This window comes from Crocodylus siamensis, chromosome 4 (genome assembly GCF_052110815.1).
Source record: "Crocodylus siamensis isolate JL-2025a chromosome 4, ASM5211081v1, whole genome shotgun sequence".
Lineage (NCBI taxonomy): Eukaryota > Metazoa > Chordata > Crocodylia > Crocodylidae > Crocodylus > Crocodylus siamensis.
Window position 1 is genome coordinate 203,891,081 of NC_143398.1, and position 25,313 is coordinate 203,916,393.

The 25,313-nt window shown below is 42.2% G+C and overlaps 1 protein-coding gene across 1 annotated transcript in view; it reads right to left on the reverse strand.

The window, feature by feature from the left end:
• Window positions 1–791: 791 nt before the first annotated feature.
• The window catches only part of MAP3K20 (mitogen-activated protein kinase kinase kinase 20), a 128,028-nt gene continuing 103,506 nt past the window's right edge, over window positions 792–25,313 (reverse strand). Inside the window, exons 17-20 of the mRNA XM_090045459.1 lie at window positions 18,364–18,480; window positions 16,563–16,637; window positions 15,172–15,322; window positions 792–2,223 (exon numbers count right to left, since the gene is read on the reverse strand). Of these exons, the coding sequence (XP_089901585.1) occupies window positions 1,547–2,223; window positions 15,172–15,322; window positions 16,563–16,637; window positions 18,364–18,480 (1,020 nt within the window). The 3' untranslated portion in view covers window positions 792–1,546. The remainder of the gene's footprint in view (window positions 2,224–15,171; window positions 15,323–16,562; window positions 16,638–18,363; window positions 18,481–25,313) is intronic.

Genomic DNA, 25,313 nt, shown 5'->3' on the forward strand with positions numbered 1-25,313 from the left:
ATCACAGGATCCTTTTATTGTCTGCCAAGGGTTTTACTCAATCAACACTAATTTAGAACTCCTCAGCTTGTCTCTTGCACTGTCACTGTTTGGGCTGTGCTCCTTTCATTTTTTTGCATCTTGGGAAACCTGAACTTTGAGTGCATGAAATCAAAGTTGAGTTAAAAGGTCAACAAGAAACTTTGTGAAGAGAAGCCGGTTTGCAGTTGTGTCTTCGTTCTCGATGGAATTACAGACTATATTAATCGCAAAGTTTGCTGACCTTCATTTACCACCTGAAGACTGAAAGACAAACCCCAGCAGTTTGGCTACATTTAAAATGCAATTAAAAATGCCTGCTGCACAGGGATAAACATTATCATAGCCCTCAACAGGATTAGATCTAACTTAATAAAGCATCGTCTCTCTTTCCTAAAAACTGTCACATTTTTTGCATCGGTTTATGACAAATGCATTTGTTACAAAATGCTATTTCATGGTAACTGTGCTTTAAATGGAGAGGTGAAACATTTCTATTTATAGATGGCAGATTGGGAGCAGACCAAAAGGAGAAATAAAAGAAGCATTTCCCTTTTTGAAAATCAAGGCCATTCTTGGCATACAGAGAATTAACTGAGTCCAATGGCAGTTATAGCAGCAGAACATAGCATGAACGAACTGAATAACTTTTTGTCATGATATCCAGCTGTGTCTTAATTTCTACTGACACAGTAAGCAAATGTAATGGGCACCCACCCCAACCAAGGACATGAGCAGACAAGGGACAGAAGGAAAATTCAGCCACAATTCACTGAAATTTGAACAAAAACAATTTATTGCCACCTAGTGCTGTCATTGGCTGGTGTTCTTCGCGACTAATGCCAGTTCTGGGCATGGCTGTGGTCTCAGTGCAAGGTAGTATCTTTAATTAAAGGCTATGTACAAATGGTGAGTATATTTCAATAAAAGTGGATCTTCGTACTCTTTGAACAAAATATTCTGTTAAATACAAAGCAGGAAAAACCCTCTACAAATACAGAGGTAGAGCTACCTATTTTTGTGCCTTGAACAAAGTGCTGGGAGGCAGGGGGGAGCATCTGCTGAGTACTGGAGAACAAAGGTGGGGTAAGTGGGCAAAATCTTACCCGCCATGGTACAGGCTTATCCAGGGGCTGGAGGTTCCTGCTGTGGGGAGAGGTGTGGGGAGTCCCTTCATCAGTCTCACTTTGTCTCCCCATAGGAGATGCTACTGTTACAACAGCTGTAAATTTAACCCTTTTATAGCTGCCACTGATTTGTATGTAAAAGTCTTAATTTGGTGGCAGCTGAACAAGGTTAATGCAGTAGCTGTTGGCCACACAGCAAGGGAAGGGAAAATAAGGCTGACATGGGGACACCTGCCTTCCCAGAACCTAGAGCTTGTGAGTGAGCCCATGCCAAGCACGGCCCCCTACCTTGTCCAGTGCTCCCTGCCTCCATTCCACCGCTCCCCACATAATCAGTGCCAGTGCTCCTCAGCTGCCCGCTTTTAATTACGCTACTAAGGAAATATCAGAAAACTGCTTCCTCAGAATGTTCTCCGTCCTCGCCAGGTTCCCTTGGATCTCTCCTTATTTGTTTTGCCAGTACTCTGTCTGTGAGATTTCTTGGAATGTTGTACTTTTATCCATCCACCTTCACTGACTTTACTCTCTTCTTCTTTTGCTTTAGGGTCACTTTCAGTTTTCAAAGGCATACCTGGTATGGACTTACGGGGATTGTATGTGTTATTTTTGCGGCTGTATGACCTTGATGGATTCAGTGTTGGCTGGGGAGTCCTGTTTACTTTTCCAGAGTTTTTAGATGCTACAGGAGGAGTTTGTCCACTGTATCTTCCATTTATGGGTGAACTCTGAGAGTCACTGCCATGGTAACTATTCCTGTTTTTGCCTGCAGATTTGTCTGAAGGGGTATCGGAAGCTGTACTAGATGTACTACTACTCTTTGAATTAATATGTAGAGATGACAGGTTTCTTGTCAATCCACATGAGACTGGAGATGAATTTCTAGAATGATTTATAGGTGTAAACTGATAGTTGATGAGAGTTCGTGTCCGTCTTACAGCAGCAGCATAGGAATCTTGGTTCTGAAGGTATGGTAGAAAATGGGTTACTGTAGTGGGACTGTGGGGTCTTGAGTGCTGAAGTGAAGTGCTTTTGGCTATATGATGCATTCTCAGAGTCTGCATCCACTGACTGTCAACACCTGAAATAGAAACAGAGATGAGAATCATGTGGTTTGAACTGATGAGACACTGCATTCCTGCTTAATGAAGATCTGAGGTAAGGACTCTATTTAAGGAATAATTGCTGTACGTACATATTATGTACGTATCTATTATATAATATATAATAGATATTGTATTACCATATTTACGCAAATCCAAATTACTTTGAATTTAAGATGACTCACTTAGAATTAGATTCTAGACCGGGAACATTTATAAATTTGATATAATTTTCCCCATCTAGAATTTAATTATTAGAGGGTCATCTTAAATTCATCCTTATCACTGTTGCAGTTGGGCAAAAAGTAGTAGGGGCAGGTAGTAGAAGGGCAGGACATGAGTGAGAAGTGGTTTGACCTCTGCTTCTTGCTCCCTGTCCTTACCACCACCACTCCCCCCCCCCACCAGCACTCCTTGACACCTGCCCCCCAATACCTGCATCTCCACCACTTGCCTCCCCTCCCTTGGTGCCTCCCCCCCCACCAGCCATACCTTCCTCCTGCCATTGCCTCTGTCCCCCACAGCCTTTGCCCCCCTCCATCCCCAGCTACTTATCCTCTATCATGGCTCTAGACTGGAGCACAGAGCACAGGTCCCACTCCCATCCAGCCATGCAACAGTGGCAGTAGTGGTGGCAGGGGCCAGAGCAACCATGTGCTCCATGCCCTGGGCAGCAGTGGGCCTGAAGCCACAATGGAAGGTAAGTGGCAGCAGTGAGTGGGGGCAGACATGGGGGAGGTGGAGGCAGAGGCAGGGGGCAGAAGCTGTGGCACTAAGCTTGGGTCTGGGCTGGAATCAGAGCCACAGCAGATGCTTACCCCTCTATTTGTACTTGAATCCAAGATGAGGGGCTTCCCCACATGTTAAATGGGATAAAAAAACTTCCTTCATCTTGGATTCAAGTGAATATGGTATATTACATCCACATATGAAATAAATCCAACATACCAGTCACATCATTCTCCACTCCCGTGCACCATAAAGTAACTATAGGCTGTACAATATTCAGAATAATATTATTTAATGTATCAATTATTTGGTAGTGTGAATCATGGAGATTAGAAATGGAAAATACCCATTAAAACAAGCAGTCTATCTGCCCACCAAAGTAGTTTTGCTCCCTGTTTTCCAGTGTTTTTTCATCCCGTCTAATTCTGTTATTTGATTCCTATTTCTGTTAGCCTTGAGAGTTTATTTCATAGTGCTCATTGTAAAGAAATCTAGAGACCTGCTACAGAAGTCAGGAACAAGGTGAGCCAAGTTCATATAATAAGGTAACTGTCCACATGAACCACCTGTGCTATGTGGCCTGCAGTTATGAAAAAAATGAGACATAGGAAGTTATCAAAATGACCTGTGCATACAGAAAGCTCTGTTTTTTTCAGCCTGCTTTACGAGAGCAAACCATCTACTGAAAAGCTAGGGTGTTAACAATCTATTAGAACTTTATAGTGACCTCACATGCAGTACTATAGGTAACTTCTTCCCGTGTACCGGAAGGGACATGGAAGATCAATTCTGGTCCCCTGCCATAGGCAGGAGGTTGATGAGCTCAAATTAGCTCAATGAGGTGCTTATTCAGCCTCCTCTTGAACACCTCCAAGGATGGCAACTGCACCACCTCTGCTGGGAGTGTGTTCCAGGTTCTGGTTACCCTCACAGAGAAGAAATTCTCCCTCATGTCCAGTCTAAATCTTCCCTCTGTTAGTTTGTGACCATTGGTCCTTGTCTTTTCAAGGGGTACCTTCCTGAAGAATTGCTCCCCCAGATCTTGGTGCTCCCCTCTGACATACTTGTAGGTGGCTATAAAGTCACCTCTCAGCTTCCTTTTGCTCAGACTGAACAAGCCCAGTTCCCAGAACCTCTCCTCAGAGGGCCTGTCCCTCTGATCATGCGGTTGGCCCTTCTCTGCACTTTCTCGAGCTTGTCTGCATCCTTCTTGAAGTGCAGTGCCCAAAACTGGACATAGTACTCCAGTTGCGGCCTCACTAATGCCGAGTAGAGAGGGAGAAACACCTCTCTGGAAAGTGATACGCTTTGCTGCCATATGGCATGCTATAGCGATGTAGGGATCACGTGGGTCTACGTGATTGGCTGCTATGTTGCTGTAGCAGTGCACTCTCCTGGTATAATGTGCTGCTATAGCAACATAGTGGCGAAATCTAACTGTGCTCCATGTGCACAATGCAGTAACCATCCACACTGCACTGGTTTTTAGTACTTCCAAAAGGAAGTAGTAAAGCACAGCACCGTAGCAACGTCACCATACAGCAACATGTAGATGCACCCCAAAAGTTCTAAACCTTCCTAGAGAATTATATCACTGCAGTAACAGAACCTCCCCACCACCACTACCACATACACATTACATCGGGGTGGGCAAAATGCAGCCCAGACTGCCTGTCATGCGGCTCTCGATGGCTTGCTGAAACTCAGTAAGCAGCCCTCTGCCCAAAATAATTGCCCACCCGTGCACTACATGCTGTCCCTTTGCAGTCTGCCCATCAGATCACAGCTGGCACAGCTTTTTGAAATGGTTTAGTTGTTTAAATAGTACATTGGATAATTAATCTAGCTTGCATAATCCAAACATTGGACCTAAGCAGTAGCTGTTAACTTGAGTAGTCCACATCCTGTTTTACAGAGCAGATGTGAGGAGTAAACTCAAAAGAAGACCAGAAGTGACTCCTGATGGTTTGATCCCATCATATACGATATGGCTGGAGAAGTCTGTAAAAAATATTCAAGATACTTGCTGCAAAACAAGTACACAATCCTTGTTCACAGTGAAAGTCTCTGCTAAGTGAAATAATCTTTTTCTGTGGAGAAAAAAAACCTGTCAGTTTTCCTGTTGTTCACTACATCCTCTGAAAAGTAGATAAAGACATTTTTCTTCAGCTCTTACCTATTATTAGAATATAAACTATTATTTCTAGCAACATCAAGGGCAACCAGGTTCCAGCATAGGTGGCATCTGCCAGAGGCATAACAATGCGACCAAGCACCCAGGGCAGCCAATGCACATGGGGAAGCTTCCAGTTGCTGCCATGCTTCATGATCGTAGCATGCAGCTACAGCTACAGCTACAGCTGCTGTCTTTCACCTCCTCCCAAGTCAACACCTAGGGCAGCTGCCTTAGTTACACTATTGACATTTGCCAATGTCCTGTATGCTTAACAATCTGGTTCTAGTTCAGGGCACAAGATGATGACTATCAGTCCCTATGGCAGGCTTTTCCTAGAAACAGATTATATTTCTATAGTTCTGCTTGACCATATGATGCTGCCAACCCATGTGTATGCCATAGCTGAAGCAGATAGGGAAATGCCACAATAGCTCCAGCAGGACCCAAAGAGGGGAGGTGGACAATTTTTCATTGCCCCCGAAGTTCCTCACCTTCAGGATCTGACAGTAATCAAATCTGTCTCCCCATCTCTTCAACTGCTTAAATATGGCACGATATTCATTGCCAAGAATGCACCAATGACACCCAGCTATAGATCACATTTTTCTACACAACAAACAATTATACCCGGATGCCTGCAAAGATCACCTCCTGGATAAAAAGCAGCTGTCTTGAGTTCAATTTCAACAATACTGGAAGGATGCTGGATAGAACAGAGAAACTTTGTAAAAAAAATAGGACACTGTCCTCCCTTATGTTATTTGCTCCACCGCATTAAAAGTGGGATCATTAAACCTAAATGATCCAATAGCATCAGGTGGGGAAAATACTGCCTTCAGTCTCATCTGATTAGGAACCTGCTTGTTCCTCTTGGATGAGAATCTCACCTTTTTTATTCAAGCATTCATTACTTCTCAAATGAATTACTGTATTTCCCTGTATCTGAGGAATTTGTGTTGCCAACAGAAAGTGGTGGTTCTGATCTTCAGGCCAAGACCCAGCTATATCAGAGACAATATACTCCATCAAGACAGCTGTCCTTCTATGGACATACATTTGATGAGGCCCACTAGAAGTAGAAAAGAGTTAGATATATTGTTGCTGAGTGGGGATACAATGGTATAACAAGAACACACTAATTTGGAATCTAGCCACCTTTGCATCATGTTACAAAAAAACTTCAGAAAGCCTTCCTGCCATAGCCTTAATAATCAAAGTATAAATGTGTTAATATAGGAAAATACAATAATTATAATGAAGTCAAATGAGAGAAAGCAGGTAAAAGCAGGAGGAAATGTATTTTAAATATGATTTTGCATATATTTTACACAAGCAATCTTCCTATATATTCAAGAGCTTACAACTTCATGAGCTGCAGTGCATATCAAGCTACACAGACCTATTTTAGTGGGGAAGGACTGGATTTTTTTCTTGCAAAGATGGAAAAACTGATAGAAACTGGGTCTCAGCACTGAAAACTGAAGCACTTCTGAAAATCAAGTCTGCTAGTGTAAGAGGTATCACATGTAATAAAGCTTTTATTATGTTGCTTTAACTAAAAACTCTGTGAGTTGAGGGATGCCTGATCTTTTGCTGTAGGGTACAGCAATGCATTTCCTTTATTAAAGGCCCCAGCTTTGGCTGAAAATCCACACTGGCATACAGAGTGAAGCTTAAGTAGCTTTGTTCAGAAGAGATTTAAATGATATGTGCTCAGAAACTGCTTCACAAAGATGTCACAAGGCTGACAGGCTGAGTAAACTCAATTGAAATGTGAATAGCCATAGCAGAGGGCTTCAGCTTCCTGTCTCTTCTTATTGCTGGCTTCCTGAGGGAAGAAGTCCTGTGTCACAAATCCTGTGCCTTTTACTAGAAATGTTAACTAAACTTCTACTATGGGAAGTCTGCAAAGGTCTCATCTACTGCGGTCCCCTCTCCATAAAGTAGATACTTTCCCTCCTTGGGGTATGATGGCTAGTTTTCCCCGTTCCCTCTAGCAATCGTATCCTTCCCAAGGCTTTCATTGAATCCTAAGGGATTTAAATTACTTCAACTTTATGTCAAATATAAGAAGTCTGACTGAAACTGCCATGGCAGACAACTCTCTGTCTGCAGTTAGAGATGAACCTTCCTATAGAAAGGGGATGTGAACAGCTTTCTGCTTATTTTTAGCCTTCCTTTGTCAAATCATAATTTGAAAGTATGTTTATTTGTAGTTTCTTGATACTATACTATATTTGGTTTCCTATGTTCTCACTAATTTTTGGATGTGAAACAGACCTCATACATCTAAGCAGAATAGCCTCATGACTTGAATTTGGGGCTCTATCTACTATAAACTATTTTGCAGGAAGCACACCTGCGTCCTTGCCTCATGTGGCAAGCAGCCATCTCATAACCTCAGGGGAACCACCACTAACTGATCTCCTGAATGAGATGCTCTCTTTGATGCTCTTGAAGTTTCACACGTACTGTTTTTAATGGTAGTTCTTTGTTGCTCTTTCCACAGGGGCTGTCAACTGCCTTGCAGGGAACCTCACCTGTGTGTTCCAGTGAAGCTACTTCTCTGCCTTGAAAATCTCTTTGGGGCTGAAGCACATCTTACCTTTCCCACTGGCTGGATTCTGAATCAGAAATCCTTACCTGACATGCTCTGTATACGGCATTAAATTTCCACATTTGTAGCCCAGTTAAGATGTGTCCCCACCACCCAGATAACTCAGGCTGTTATTGCCCTTAACATTCCTTCCATAGACACGCAAAAACTTCCCACCACTTGAGTCGGGTAGTGCTTTAAACTAGGACTGTCAAACAACTTGATAAAACTGATTGTGATTAGTCGCACTATTAAAAATATTAGTCACAATTAATCACAATTTTAATCATATGGCTAAAAACTCAAAGTTATACACAGAAAAACTCAAAGTAATGCAAAATTATGCAGGTACTATGTATGGGTCGGGGTGGGTGTGGGGAATTTGTGAAGGTGTGGGGGGCTGTGGGTGGTGTGTGTAGGGTTTGGAGCTGAGGGAGGGGGGTTCCCACATACACTTGTAAGATGTGGGGTTACTGTGGATTCGGAGTTTAGGGCAGCAGCAGAGCTGGGCGGGGGGGCTGTGGCTTGAGAGTTTGGGGCAGACACACACACACACTGCCCAGTAGGGGTGTGCGTGGGGAAGGTGTATGGGGGGCAGATGGAGGCCCCCAGGGTGAGGTGGGGAGTGGGGCAGAGGCAGGGGCAAATGGGGCAGAGCTGCAGGTGGGACAGAGCTGCAGGTGGCTTGTTCAGGGATACTGGGGGGTGGGGGGAGGTGGGGGTGGGAGGCTGCTTCCACTGCTGTGCAAACGTCTGGGGCAGGCACGGGGACACATGCCTCCTGGATTTGTGTGTGGGGTAGAGGTGGGCTGCTGCTGCATGTTAGGCTCTGTGCACTGCTACCATTGCCCCAGGAGCCACATGATGCCATGCTGTGCCTCCCACCACCAGGCAGGCAGAGGATGTAGTGCAGCCAGTATACAGCTCCCGGGGCAAAGGCAGCTGAATGCAGAGCTCTAGCCACAAATCTGGGAGGCACATGCCTGCCATGCCTGGGGTGTGCGCAGCAGCAGGAGCCCCCCCTGTGCCCCTGGATGGAGCTGCCCGCAGCTCTGTCCCACAACCCACCCTGGCTCTGGGGCTCCATTCACCACAGTCCCTGCCTCTGCCCCACTTCCTTCCTCACCACGGGGGCCTTGATCTGCCTTCCCATGCCCCACACCCCTTCCCCTTCACAGACTTGCCTGTTGGGCACTGCTCCACATGCCGCTGGGCTGTGTTCCTGGCTGCTTGCAGGCTGCAGCTGCGTGTCTGTCTGTATTCACCCCTCTCCACCCTGCTGCAGCCACCCAGAGCCTGCACTTGGACTGCCCTGCAGTCCTCTGTGCTGTGCCTGCTGCCCTGCGGGGCAGCCCAGAGGCAGTGGTAACCAGGCGTGGGCTCCAAAATCACATGAACAATTAACTCATTTAAAAAATTAATGCAAACAACAATTAATGCATTAATCGCGCACATAAACTGTGTTTAATTAACAGCGCTACTTCCAACCCAGGTTTTTTGGCCTAGCCAGGGAAGCAGGAGAGTGGGTTAGCTCCTGGGTGTTGTTTTCACTTAGGCTGGTAACTTGCTCCTCTTACAGAGAGGACACGGCTAAATTACTTGAGTACACACAGCCTTCCATTGCGTTCCAGTTTCCCTTCATATGCCCAGAAGTACAGACAATTCCTTCCAATTCATTGGGAGAGCATATCAGAGTGAGTCAGCTGACTGCAGCACAAAGAACTATTGATTGGGTCCCCAGAAATCCTGGCAATACACGTAAGCAGAAAACTGGGTTTCCCTTGGCAGGCTGGCAGAGTTCCAGCCTGCCAAGGGAGCCAGATGAAAGCAATCATGCAGTGGCAGCCAGGTAGCATGGAGAGTAGCTCCCTCGGCTCTGCTCAGATAAGTCTGGGGGGGCGAGGGAGATTGAGGCCCCCATTGGGAGGGAGGGAGGGAGCTGGGCAGGGCTGGGGGTGCTGCCCAGCTGGGGTGGTGTGTGGGGCCTGAGGCAGGAATGTGCAGCTGTGGGGCCTGGCTGGGGAGTGGGAGAGAGTCATAGGTGGCTTATTTGGGGAGGGGGGTTGGCTCCCTGTCACTGCATGCACTCCAGGGAGGGGTGGGGGGAGGCATGGAGGGTACGTGCCCCCCAGATTTGTACGTGGGGCAGGAGCAGATGCCAGCTGCCGATTGCAGGCTCAGGCTCCCACCTTCTACCCTCCCCCGGGGCCTCCATGGCCCAGTGGGCAGGACCTGGTGCAGCAGGGAGAGGGGCAGGAAGGCTCAGTGCTATTGCTGGGAGCCCTGCCCCACCATGGCAAGGTGCCTCCTGCCTGCCTGGCAGTAGCAGGAATGGTGGCATGGAGTTGTGCACCCACTGCTGTTAGGTGGGTAGGCGGCACTTTGCCATGGCAACACAGGGCTTCTGCAGGTAGCACCAAGCCTCCCCGCCTGGCTCTGTCCTGCTGTGCTGGGTCCCACCTGCTGGGCCATTGAGGCCCCAGGGGGAAGGCAGAAGGTGGGGAGCCCTGAGCCTGCAGCCACCAGCTCACAGCCGCGCCCGCCATGTGCTCTGCTCAAGCCATGCTGCCTGCGGGGGTCAGGGGGAGTTGGGCTCCTGCTCTGCTCAGGCTGTAGCAGCTGCCACTTTCCATGGTTGGCAGCTGGGGCTTGGAAACGGGGTGGGGAGGGGGGCGCGCTGGCAGCTGGAGGCTGCCTCCGGCAGGGCTGAGGGGGTAGAGGGCAGTGGGTGGGAAGTGAGGGGCACCAGCCAGGCCAGGGGGCTGTGAGTCGGGAGTAAGGGGCACTGGCAGGGCCAGGGGCTGAGAGTCAAGAATGAGGGGCACAGGTCAGACTGGGGTGCTGTGGGTCTTAAGTGAGGGGCACTAGCAGAGCCAGGGGGCTGTGGGTCAGGAGTGAGGGGCAATGGCATGGGCAAGGCACCAGCATATCAGGGCTGCTCAGGACCACAAAGCAGAAGGGGGAGGGAACGGGGGGAGGCAGCTGCAGCTGGACCCGCATCCTGGTGAATGAAGGGGGCAGGGGATGCGCTGATTTTCCATGATAAAATATCCAAAATCAATGTCAAAATTTACAGGTATTTAGAATTTATTTTATTATAGTGATTGAGACACTGGTAGGTTTCCAAATTGCTTTAAATTTGTAAATATATCAATAAAACTGTGTGTTCAGCAGATACCTATATATATAGTAGCATTTAATTTTAATCACAGAAAAAGGCAGATTTGGGGGGTTTTTAATCAGAGAATTTGCAATTTTTAAACAGGATCCCTGGACATGAGCGAGTACAACACTGGCTAGGATACAGCAACTCATGCAATATCTTGCACTGTGGGTGTACATTGCTCACCAATACTAACCTGGTTGCTCTCAAGATCATCCATGTTAACTCCACGGTGAAGACAGGCTTTTAAAGATCAGGTTTAAGGTCTCACTTGCATTTCTAAAGAGAGCTGCATGGCAACTGAGTGTGGGGATCATCATCTAGTAATTAGGGACCTCATCTACAAAGATATTTAGGCACATAATTCCTATTCAGGCATCTAAACACGCACTGATTTTAATAGAGCTCTAGCTCCCTTGCCTGAGCTGTGACTGCAGTCTAGATCATCCTTTTATGGAGGCAAGAACTTCTGGGGAAGTGTCTGTGGGGATGAGATACTGTATTGGACTTCCTCCGAAACAGCCTTCAAACATCCCATCTCTCAGCAGAGCAGGACAAATCTATTGCTGTGGATCAACGGGCATGACATGATACAGTACGTTTGTATGCAATATGACCAATCATTATATTACTACTGGTGTTCCTACTATGTTTTATTTATACTATAAATAAAACATATTTAATATATTTAGTGCTTAAAGGGCCCAATCAGGAAGGCAGTTCCAGGGATATAAAAAAGGCCTCTGTCCTGAAGAACCGTAGGCTGTGTATAGGAGTGCAGACAGTAACTGAGAACACTTTACAGGAAGCAGTCTGTGTTATAACAATCTCCCAGACCAAACAGAAGTTCATTGCTGGTTCTAGTGGGGAGAGGAATCCAGCTGCTGGCTGGGAGCCTGCAGCCAATTTCTCCTAGCAATGGCCCCTCCTCCCTGCCAGCTCCCTGCCAAATGTGCTGTTTTCAGAATGAGACAGGGAAAGGGAGCAGAGGGAGCTCATTCTAGGGGCTCCCCAGCCAGTGCTAGAGGGTGAATTAAAGCCCACCCCCGACCTCAGGGGCTGAAAAAAATGAACTTCCTCCACTCCCTTTCCCACCTCCCATTCTGAAATCAGCTTGGAGGCTGGCAGGCAGGCAGGCAGAAATTACAGAAGATGCTGTTTGGAAACATCTTCATCTGATGAGGGTTCAGATTTTCACCCGATTGGCCATTTTTAAGTGGTCTGTAGCTGTGCACATGTTTGGTTATCGCTATAGACTGCTTTCTGTGGCCAGATCCAGCAAAAATTGTCATTTCTGTCTGTGCCCTAGATTTCTCATTTGATGCAGGGCTTTTTGTCCCAAGACTTGACCTGAATCAAAACAAATATTGCACAGGCATTTGTATATGATGCCCCCCCTAGCTGCTTTGCTGCTCTCTGCCAGCAAAAGCACATATCTTGGCCTGCTTGTCCTAGAGAAAGTGCAACTTTACAGATGCACATAGCCATGTCCTGGGAAAAATCATCAGCAAATTTTATCCTGCATATGTGAAGGGACTTGAAGCAGCATAGTGGAACTGTACATCTGCAGGATCCTGGGACAAACACGATATCTTACAGTGTTGCAAATGACAAGATGCGACAGGATATAGAAGAAAGGGAAAGGGAAGAAAAGGAGGCAAAGGTCACAGCAGGAAAGGAAAAGCTTGAATTATTATACAGTACAGTACACAATACAGACAGTGGAGTTTGTTTATGAAATTAAAGAGGCCAGACATTATAGTGTTATACTAGTAAGCCAGTCTTTCTGGTATACAGGTATCTGCTGTCTATCAGTCTGATTGAAAAATACTTTTAAACTCATGAGCCCACAATAGAATTGGCATCCAAAAACATAGTTCACCAAATGCAAACATTGAGCAAAATCTGTACTAAAGGGGCCCCTTTTACTTAAACTCATTATATTTGACAACTGTGTAGATCTGTGTAAAAATGTTAGTTTGGGTGAAGGGCAGGTTTTCAGGCAAAGTTCTGTTATAACGATACTGATTTTGACCATCGGTTCATCAGTGCAGTTAGATCAAGGATGGAGGAAGTCTTACCAATGTAATACTAGTAATTTCAGTTCAGAGCCTGTTGAATTTGTCATGTTCACTAAGCTGAACCTCAAGAACCCTAACAAACATTGCACAAAATAATTTTGATGCTGGTTATTGCAAGTACAGGCTGGCCCTGAGAGTACAAGTTAGGGTGTATTGGAAGGTTAATGCAAATTTGCATTCTTCCCTACAGCACTGCTGGTATTTAGTCACACCTATGGACTTGCTAGGCTGCTCGGTTTACAAAGTGAAGCAATTATCTACCAATGCAAGGATGCACATATTAGGCCTCTTCAAGGCTCAGCAAGCAGCTCAGTGCTCATGGCCCTGATGCATACTTATCACCCCCTTCTCTGCTCCCCCCACCTTTGAGATCCACAATAAACAGGTACAGAAATGAATGCAGAACAATGTTTCTGATGTGGGGACCTGCCTCTGCCTCTAGACCCAAAGGGAGAGAGGTGAAGAATGGTAGGGGCATGAGGCAAAAGGAACCAGCTAACTAGAGCACTCCTGCCCCCTTGTGCAGTGCAAAGAGAGGAAGCCTGGATAAAAGCTACTGAGAGCAATGGCTTCTAGAAGCCACGTGAAGATTGAGCTTTCCTTCCCTTACAACAGCTGGAGTAGAGGGAAGAAATGGGAAGATCCTTTCACAGCTGGCTCCCCACCTTCTTACTGGCTGAAAGGCAGTTTATCAGCATATGGAGGCAAGAGAAATGCATGCTCATCGCATATTGATTACTGGGCTAAGCACTGGAAAGATAGAGGGGGAAGACAGGGTAAATGGCCTCCTCTAAGCCATTTGATATAGTTTTTTTCAACCTTGTAACTGAAGTAAGCTTTGAGCAAGAACTGGCAGATCTCGGCACCATTGGTTCCTCTGACCCTGCCCATCTACCATCTACATGGGTTCTGTAGCAGTCCCTGCCAACCTGAGCTGTGCCAGGGATTTGTATGTGTGGCTTTCCTCCCCTGTGCTATGGAAACAAGGTTGGCTACACAATCTGGGAACCCAGAGGAGGGAGCTTGATCTGCCCAGTGATTTCATAGATTTCATAGACATTAGGGCTGGAAGGGACCTTGGAAGATCATCGAGTCCAACCCCCTGACTGAAGGGCAGGAAGTCAGCTGGGGTCACAGGATCCCAGCAAGATAAGCATCCAATTTACTCTTGAAGGTCAAGAGGTGCAGATGCATAGGTGCAGACTCCACTAATGTGCCTTGAGATACGAGTTCCAGCTGGGAAAGTCTTACTAGGAAGAAAAAAAAAAAAAGCAAATGTGTGTGAGAAAGTAGCTCAGACAACCAAAAGAAGACAACTAGGCAGATGGAAGAAAACATCTTCAGGAGTATTAATAGCCTGTCTACCCTCGACTACCACTGAACTTCACCACTGGTGGTTTAGTTTAAAGGTAAACTGCAAATAAAATCTTACTACGAATGTGGAAGATGAAAAGAGAGTGAAAGTGAGCATGTATATACACATACTAGCATCCTTTCCTGCATCCATCACAAGTGCTCAGCTGTTTTTTGGGGTCCTTCAATGCTGATAGTTAAGTGGAAAGTCTCCTTTAACACAGATGGGAGGCAGCTGTGATTCTGGAGCAGGAGAATCTCAGTTTTATCACTACTTGTGCTGTTAAGTTCCAAATGGGTACAGTATACAGCACAGTTGTATTTCACTGGCTAAAAATTATCTTTAGCAGTGGTTTTCAACCTGTGGTCTGCAGACCCTGGAGGGTCTGGATAAATGTCCCCTGGGGGGGGGTCCATGATGATGTCTAAGGGGGTCCATGAAAAATGACAATGATCAATCAAAAGTATGTGAATTACCACGCTTACAATTCAAAGGGGTCCACACCTCCATTCAAAATTTGTAGGGGTCCACAAATGAATAAGGATTGAAAACCATGATTTATAGAATCAAATTCCATCTACTGCAGCAGTAACCCCTGTACACAGGCTAGGCTATTTATCACTTTGCTACCTGGCATTTTAACTTTTTACCTCCCATATTATATTGGCATGCAAGAGTTCTCCTAGGCTGCCCCAGGCCTTAGCAGCATATTCAGCTACCCCAGATCCCTGGGATGGGCACATCTTGCCAAGATAGAGAGAATTTAATTTAGTTTTTGCTATTCATTTCAGTGGTAAAAATAACATAGTTCAACCATACTGACTTACTTGAGTTGGACCTGCTTCGTGGCTTGCCCTCCAAGTTTGGGAGAGAAGTCTGTATCACAAGCTGTATTGACTTCACTTCATCCTGTGCTTTGATTTTGCTCCATTGAATTGCTTGGATGTGTCTTGTGATTTTGGGGGTTCTAACATCACTCTGATCAAGAAACAACAGAACATGGTGACTGTGTGGGACTCTATCCAAATAACATGTCAAGTTGAGGAATTTCCCAAAGTAATTTGAAACAAAGGAATATAAACTAGTAGAGCCACTTATCCAGAGTCTTAAAAACTGTCCACTCTAGCCTTTTCACACACCAGAGCTCAAAAGCACTTCAGGAAAACAAAACCAAAAGCACCTAGATTGTGCCACAGGTAAAAGGAAGGAAGCCAAGAGTACTGACAAAACATTGACAAAAATGTTTTGAGGTTAATATATGCCCTGATGGCCCTGCCAATTTGTATAAGGGATTTGTTTACCATAACTATCCAATGGGATCTCTCACAGTTTTAGAATTCCGAGGATTTGGAATAACAGCATTCTGACTCTGTCCAAAAAGTTATGAATCGTTGCTCTTTCAGTTCCTGTACTGCACAAGGGCAAGGATTTTACAACATACATTTTTTACTAATGGCCAAATCAAGTTGTACATCAAGTAAATAGCCTTTCTTGCTGAAAGAGCTAAGCGCTAGGCAGATATTTTTGCAGGGGTTCCCCTCATAGTAACTTTTCTGCCATAGCAAGTTCTTTAATCCTACAGTCAGTCCCTGTGACTCCTGTGAGGAACTACAGGCTGAAAGGAACCTGGGGTTATTCTTCCTGCAAGAGAAAACCACTGTTCTTCACTTCTGAGGCAAGCAAACAAGGTCCAGAATTTTCCTATTCACTGCTTGAATCCATACCTCAGGACAGAGCTGAATTTCAATTATTGGCCTCAGTGTGAAGCTGGTTTTTATAAAGCACTTTTGTAAGTAACCAAAACCTTTTTATATAAAGGCTAATTTCTGTCACATTAAACATTGCTAAATTGTCTCCAGATTGTATTTTATGTTTCTTTTCATTTCTTGTATCATCTCTTCCTCCTCCTGTTATTTCTCAGCTCTGCTAATTAGCGCTGTACCAGAAAAAAGGTAAGAAACATGGTTTCTTCAACTAACAAGTGCAAAACTGACCATTCCTTCAAGTAAAAGGAATTTTCTTACTTTAGGAAGATTGTTGTCCCAGTCAGGAGTCTCAGCACACAAACTCTGCAAATATTATTCACATTTTCATCAGAACTTGAGATTTTTTAATGAATTACAATGTTGGGCCTTGATGGCAGTACATGGTACAGTCCATCCATGCTACTGGTAGCTCTATGGAAAATCTACTGTAAGTTTTAACTTGGATAAGTTACCTCATATGTAATGATATATTCTATAGTTTGTTTTTTTTCTATTCCCACAATCCATTTTTCCATTACAAACGGTGGCTGGAAAAAAACAACAATATAGTATTAGAGTTTATTAATTTGTCTGTTTTATTCTTTATTATTCCTTGAAATACACTGCTAAAACTTAAAAAAAAAAATTCTTTCCTTACAGATTTTTTTCTTTTTTCGATGTGTCCATGTGACAAAGTAATTTTTTCCTTATATTTTATGGGAATTAAATCAATAGAATTCAGAATTGTCTGTTCCCCTGTTTGCACAGCACCTTCATTGTGGCAATCAGCAGTAATATACGTATGCTGAAAATGGTATCCTTAGGTATTTGCTTTCAAAGGGGAGCAAAAAAGGACATAAGAACATTGAGTTTATTAAAAATGTTTTTGGTGGCAAAGTTTTAAAAACCAACAAGAACAAGAAAAAATACTTAAGATACCTGAAGACATTCTCTTCCAGATGTGAAAGTGTGTCAACTCTTAAGCTGACTGTACCTGATTATCTTTTAATTTAATTTTACTACTGATAACATTTTAACAAAAAATTATGCAAAGATCAAAGCCCCGAGAAATTAAATGCAAAAATGTGTCTTAAGACAGAAAATGCAAAAGAAACAAATCGTAACACTAAAAGTTCCAGGGCTCCGGGGCTACGTGATGAGAACAACAAAATAAGTATGAACTGGAATGGAGAATTCTGTGTAGTAAGCCCTTCATAGTAACACCACATTTTGTTACATTATTTGCTTTTATTTTCCCCTCTAAGGGCCTGAATCAGGCAGTTGTTCCTTATATGTAATATCAGTGAAGGCAGAGTTTGGAAGGAATGTGTAGTTAAAGCCGTTCATGAGAGTTTTTCCATCAGGACACATTAGAGGGGCAGTCTGGCAATCAGATGGTTGTACATTTCTTTATTTAGAAGTGTGTATTGTTGCCCCTGGCAAAGTACCCATGGTAGGGAGCATTAATTAAAACAATGATATTAGCAAGAGACAGAACATCCTGCCTATTAACAAAACTCCCATCTCCTGCCAAGATACTGTCCAGTATAGTACTCAGGGGCAGATTCTGAGAGCAGGTAAAACTGCCCAATGGCATCAAGTTGAAAAAGTTCAATAATTTATTGCCACTGCTCAACACCTTGTTGAGTTCTAATGTGGAATGCATCTCACTATCAACTCCATTTTTTTGCCACTCTCCCCCATCTTCATAATAAAACTTTGTCTTTGTACAGTCCTAATAGGTGTTGAGGAAGAACACTGAAGTTAAAGGCCGTTATTGATCCTTACTGTGACTTTTCTGTGCATTGTCTGCTGAATTCAGTAGTGATGTCTTTTTGGAATCAAAGTTCCTTATTTTGCATTGAACTCTGATGTTGGTAGTAACATTGTTCTTTAAGCTACTATTACAAGAGAGCCAACATTTCTAACCAAGTCTAAGTTTTGGAAAAATACAACTTCATTAACTGCAACAATTTCATCACCTGTATTTTTTCTTTCTTTAAAATATATAAAAACAGAAAAAATAAAATTGAGACAGAAGAAAATATTTAAAAAACATTTTCTTTTCACATCACATTACCATTAACATGATCCTTAGCTTAATAGCTTTTTTTACAATTCTCTTTTATTATACAAATCTGCTTTAAAATATGCATTTTTTTAAAAAGCCATCAAGAGACTGAACTTCCACAAGCACAAGTCTACCGCTGTGGTATTTTAATGTCTTTGTTTGAGTTCTATGAACTCATGAAAGCTGTAAACCTGTAAACCTACCTTTGTCATTTTTAAAATCTCTGCATCTGGTAAGTTAGTGTTGAATGTCACATCTTTTATGTAGGTTATTGCAATTTCATCCCCATCCATCTCCATGTACATTTTCCACTTGCAGTCCTAGTCATAAAAGAGGATAGGGGGAATGCAAAGGGGGGAAAACCCCCCAAATCAGCAAAGTCCTATATGTATTAAAACTATCAGAGGTTTGGAATAAATTCTTACTACATTCCTTTTTAGGAGAAAAGTATCCAAAAGGAAAACCTTTGATTCACTTAGCAGCACTCCTATTAGCTTTCATCCAAGAAACAGTTGTTATGTTGATACCATGCTCTGTTTTCTGAAATGGTATGATTTATTCTAAAGTACGAAGGAAGACAGTGTAAGTATACATTCTTTCACAGGTAAATACTGTTTCAGAAGCAGACTTGCGTGATTTCCAAAAGCAAGTAGAGGCAGAATAACTGGGCAGCAGTAAGAAACTAAATTAACTGGGAATAAAGCTGATAAGGCCGGCAAACCCCAAGGATTTCTTCCTAGTGAATCCGAGAATAAATGATCATAGGGTCTGAAAAATGCTGGTAAGACTACTACTCAAATAAAGACGCCACAGAAAGAGTATTATACCCGACATACCCAAAATACTGAGTACCCTCAATTCCTGTTATTTTCACTTGGAGTTGCTCAAGATAAATTTCAGCATTTATTATCAAATAACAGCTCTCATCTTGCAAAGTACTTAAGTGCATGCTTAAACACTCCTTTGGGTTAAATTGAAGTCAATAGTAGGACCGAGTCTTTCGCCTCCTACAAAGCACAGACTACTCTGAGTCTGATCCAGCAGAACACTTATAGAGTTAAGCCCGTGATTTCATTACACCCACTGACCTCATCTAGGGGACTTCTAATTGACAGAAAGCATAGTTTGAGTTTTTTTACTGATAAGTGGACACAGCAGAGAGACTGGGCATCAGGAGACAAGGGACATCTGAGTGCCCAACAGATTCTATTGATTTCAGTGGGACTTGCTGAATACTGATCACAGCTAAAAACTGGCCTCTTCATTTACAACTTTGAGATCTTTTTAAAACCCAGTCCCTTATCTGGCCATGCGGCTCTGATGCTAAACTGCCACATGACCTTTGGCAAGCATCTATGCCTCAAATCTCCGTGTTCATCATCGGGTGGCAGCACTTAGAACCAGGAGTGTTGCACATGACTTTGGGAGGATCTAGTCTATTGTTTGCCAAGTACTTTCAGATCCTTGGCTGGAAAATGCTCTTTCATTAGTGTTATTACTGGCTTGAAATAATTCTCATGTCCATCGTGTTCAAGGCATGCAGAAACTTGAATGGAGACAGATGGGCATGTAGAGCAAATTCTTGCACAAGCATTCATGTGCACAAACAGATGGATAAGTACATAAAATGCATCTATTTGTGCAGATACAGATGTCTACAGATGCAGATACCTGCTTCTGAGTGCACATACATTACTCATATGCAGAGTAGGTGCTGAGCCCTCAAAAGTCTCAAAACTTTCACTCGCACACTGAATGAGAAATTGTAACTTAAAAGAAATCCAGACTTAAATAGTTTTGGAACCTCAGCACAGTAGCAGCAAAAGCTGCTTATGCAAGCACATGGCCCTAAATGTCCATCTGTTTCTCTATTTTACAAACATGTTGACGTGAGTGTTAATTTAAGCAACACCACAATGACTAGTAGAGCAGGGGGAAATATATATTTTTTATGGTTGTGATAATGGACTTAGACATAGGAGATTTGAATCCAATTGCCATCTCTGCAACAAGCTTCATATATATGCCCTAGGTAAGTAATTCAGGGCCAGATCCAAAAAAATGTTATTAGGCACCTAACCTCCCACTGATTTAGGCATTTATATAGATGATGGACACTTAAATATCCTTTTGGATACTTCCCTAAGAGCAGGTAACATAAAATGTGGTTTTGGATCACAAGCATCCTGTCTCTGTGCTTTGTCTCTTTAGATTGTTACTGGGTAAGAACATAGGACTGGAAGGGACCACCTGACTCAGTCCCCAACAATTGGAAACAATATGAATTAACAGTGCTTAGCATAACATGGCCCTGAACTCAGATGTTATTGCAATCTGAGTATGCAATAGCAGAATGAGTCATCTATTTAATATGATTTTTACTCCCTGCAATATTGTTCTTATTCCATGCATTTCAGACTGTACCTATAAAATCCTCCATGGTTTTATGGTGAGTAGAGTTTTCACAGAACTTCATAAATACAAGAAATGCTTCCTACCCAGCCGATCAGGTAGCATGGTTTCCCGGTTGTAGCATTCATGCTGCTGTCATTTATTTATGTCCAATAACATTTAATTAGAAAGTAAAATAATACATTCACATAATATCAACTTAATATTGTCTTTTAGCAAGAAGAGTTCTTTGCAAAAGCACTTTAAATAACTTTATTTTCTACTTCGCACTAAATAAACTTCTTTCAGAATAGCTCTGCTTTGGAAATCAGTATTTCGTGCTGGATCAGTGAAGCCAGACCAAAATCAGACAAACCAAGTTGTTTTAAGAAATTATGTGAATTATTATGGAAGGTGTCCTGTCTCTTGGTTCCAAAGAAAAATCTACCATCATTTTGTAAGAATATAAATCTGTCAACTCCCAGTATCTTCAGCACTATACTGGATCAGGCCCACTGAAACAAGCTCTTTGATTTGGTCTGGAAAGAACTATTTTGCCACATGTGGACTGTGTGCTACAGGCCAGAGATGCTAAAAGAGTGAGTTAAGGCACTAAATCTCCGCTCTAGGGTCTCTGGAAAATAACCATCTTATTCTATCCAAGAATTATTCCTATTTCATCTTTTAAAATACTCCTAAAATAGGTTGGCTTTGTGAACAGTATACTTGCAGGATATAGTGAGATGACTTAGCTGGACAGGTATTTTATTTAAATGCGTGCTAACCATTTTGTTTAGACCGATGGTAATAACACCTGCTTTTGATATTTAAAGAAGTTAGACAACACCACTGCTATACTTTTCCTTATTAACAAATTGGTTTTGATGCAGCAAAGAATATAAAGATGCACTTAATCCAACTCTGTTCTGTTCAACTCTGTGACCAAATGCTTAGGTATAGGTTTATTTTATTCAGTGGAGCTACACCACGCGCAAAAGTTCTTTGGTAAATTGGAGGCATAGGATTTCTTAGATGAACGTGACATTCACTGTCAGGATAAAATGGAAAATTCACTTACGTTGTAAAAAATGTTTTATTAAAAATATTCAGCTTAAATATATTTATGCAATGTCCTCCATAAAGGAGTTTTTCAAAAATACACATAACCAAAAAATTGACCTTCCTGTTTTGATTGCAATAAATAAAGCAAATTTAAGTTTTGGATTATGCAGAAACAGCCAGTTGCTTATCTATGAGGCATAAATACTACAACTTTGAGTGCAAATAAGCTCTGAATTGGATTCAGAACAAGCCAGTAAATCAGCAATCCCTGAAAATGGTTGTAGGACTAGAAGAGAATAGCACATAATAAGAATATTCCAACCCAGAGTTACTCAGATTCAGGCTACTAAATTAGAATACTTCAAAAATTAGAGCTTCTGTTTATTTTGGTCATTATATTCCCAGAAAACCTACAAATCTTAATATCAGTAACAAACAGTGAAAAGAAAAGGAAATAAAAGGAGACCATCAGCACTATGCTTTAAGTAACAAAACACACCTCACAAAATAACAAGTTAAAACACTCTCATTCTTCAAGGAGGCCTGAATTTAGGCTTCACTTTTAAATAAATGGTTGCAATAAACTTTTTTATTTATTTATTTTTTAAATAAAATTCAAGGAAAAATGGAACCAGCATCCTAGCAGGCAACTGGATATTGAAAAACGTCAGATGTAATGCAAGATGAAACAAATAGGGAAAAAATGCTGGTCATGCTGGTATTAAAAGTAGTAGCATGTTGATGATCTAGGCCCCCAGTAGCTCCTTTACATTCTTAGCTATTATCTATCTCAGCTGCTGAAACCTGCTGTTTTAAAGTCATGAGAGTTGAACATCTAGTAATAGCACTTGGGTTATTTATCATTATGTATAACCCTGCTACACTATATTTTATTATGCTGGATTTAAAGGAAGATAACACAATTATGGCTAATTTGCTTCTCTTCTTTATATATATAGTGTCATGACCCACCACTGCTTTGTCCCATGAGATATTTTTAACCAAAAAGAAATCCACAAGAAACTCTCCCTAAAAATTCCATTAATAACCTCTTGTAGCGTGTATAGGTTGCAGGGTCTGGAACTAAGAATGTTTTAATCTCTTCAGCAAAACAATGTCTCATAATGATGTACAGGACTATTGCTGCACTGATGAAGAATCATACATAATTCAGCACCTTTCACTTGGCACCACTGTGATATCCTCATTAGTAGTGGCTCACAGTGGCTGTCAGATGGTGTCCATGCGAATGCAGGCATTATATTGTCTTTGAGATGTGCAGCTGCTTCCATGACACTGCCAGTATATAAAAACATGACGCCAGTTTGTTTTATTTAGTGCTAAACCTTCCAGTTTGTAAAAACAAGGCTGACACAGAGCCTGACATGAGGCAGTGAAAATAATTAGCTCTCATTTTCTCAGCCTCCTATTTCCTTCTCCCTGCTGTGTTCTCTTTCCACTAAACCACCACATGTCAGTCGAAATGGGAGGCAATTAGTGGGCTCATTTCAGTCCCCACAACTGTGCTGAAAAGAAAGTATTTATGATGGCACAATGAACAGCTGAAAGATTAAATAACATTTGCCTTTTGAAAAGAAAATGACTTCTAGCTAAATGGGCAATTTTTGATTATTCTCAAACAAGCTTAGAGTAGTTGGTTTTTAAAATACAAGAAAGGAAAATGAGTCATTTTTAGGTGAAAGAATCAAATAAAACTTGACACAGTAATGCAAATAACTGATGTTTTATTGCAAAATATGTAAATGTGTTATACCCTTAACAATGCCTTGTGTCTCAGGTCAGGGCAGATTGTTGCCAACTAGACACCGGTACAAGGGAAGGTTGCTTCATTGCATTTTTTTGTTTCATTTGTGTATGAAAAAAGGGCTTTAGGGAGAGGTAATCTTAAAAACATAACAAAACAAAGCAGAGGAGAAATATATTTATATAACTGATCAACTATCTGGCTACTTTGAAGACCTCTCACTCAGAGAAGAGTCCCTGATTATTTGGAATTTTGCTCGAGTAAGGAGTGCAAGGCTGGGAACTTGAAGTACCTAAATCTCCAATCTATCATTAATACAAATCTCTTTCCTTTGGCATTATCTTTTTTTAAAATCCAGCATGACAAAATATAGTGTGGCAGGGTTATACATAATGATAAATAACCCAGGTGCTGTCACGAGATGTTCAGCTCTAATGCCCTTAAAACAGCAGGTTTCAGCAGCTGAGACAGACAGAGTTCTGCAATAAAAATGGTTCTGAGGTTTGCTGCCATATTTACAAAGGTCTCTCTACACTATGTGGTTACAAGCAAATAAAGATTTTTAAGTTCCTGATTATCATTATAAAATAAATTGCTAGTTCACCTATTTGTGAATGTGATATTTTAAAGGTAGAAACTTGAAAGATACCATTTCCCTTTCCAGTCACTGTATATCCCTTCATACATGACTAAACAATGCTCAGCATTTTTTGTAGACAGCTCTTAGGTAACGCTAGTGATACTTTGGCTCCAAACATGGGTCAAGCAGCAAGTCAAATATACCTTCCTTACTCTAAAAAGGTATGGCCAGAGAGTATGGCCTATGTCAAGCTTTGAGCTTTATTTTCACTCAGTATTTGGTTTGCAGTAGGGCAGGGTATGGATAAATTCTAGGTGGTGCAGCTGCTCAGATTCTCCCTATCAGCCCAAGAGAGAAACACACGTTAGGAGGCATAGGGTAGGCTGGACCAATCAATGCCTTAGGATCCAAAATGCCCCTAGGCTTTGTTCTGGAGCAGTGAGGTCAAGGCAACAGATACTGGCTATAGCTCCAGATACAATGAATAATGGGGTTTTGTTAGTCTGTGACAGCAGGGAGTGAAAGAGGGCAATTTCATAGGAGGTATCTATAAAAATATAGACATATCATGAAAAAAGTTCTATTGAGAGTCAAGTGAACAGGGTGAGTCTATGCATCATTGTATGCCTCTTCACAGTTCAGTAAGAATGCACATTTCGCAAGGGAATCTAGGCACAGCTTCATATATGCACAGCTTTTTAGGAGGACAGATCTGATTCTGATGTTGCATACCCTGAGACTACATTAAAAGTAACACTATTTGGATTAAGAGAGTTTTTTTATTTTTAAACTTACATAAGACTAAAATAACATCCAGGAGTTTCCTTCTTGAAGTAAAACATGGTAACTTCAAAATACCTCTACCAAGTTTCAGTGAACAAGTACACTATTACTGATATATCAGATTGCTCAAATAAATAAACCACCTTTATTAAGTTGTATTTTATTGCATGGGCCATTTTTTTGACGTTACACAATCTACAAAAATATATTCCCTTCTATCCATCTATTAATTAAATTCTAAACACTACTAGGAGATTTTTGTGACTAAATTAAAAAATATTAGACAAAAAAAGTTACGAGCAAGAGAGAAAAAGTGCGCAAGTATATTTAAAGTGGTATAACATACCATGAGAAAGAGTTGTAAGATGGTGGTTGTTAACATGCTTGCATAAAGTGTTTTTGCGGTACAAGAGAAAAACTGAAAAGGAGGAACTTTTTTGTTTTAGATATAAAACATAACTCTATGCTTTTTGGAATGATTATAATCTGATCCCAAATAGCAACTTCAATTGGTGTTAACATTTCTGTCTGAACTTCTAGACTTATTGCATTAGGGAGAACTTGGCACAATG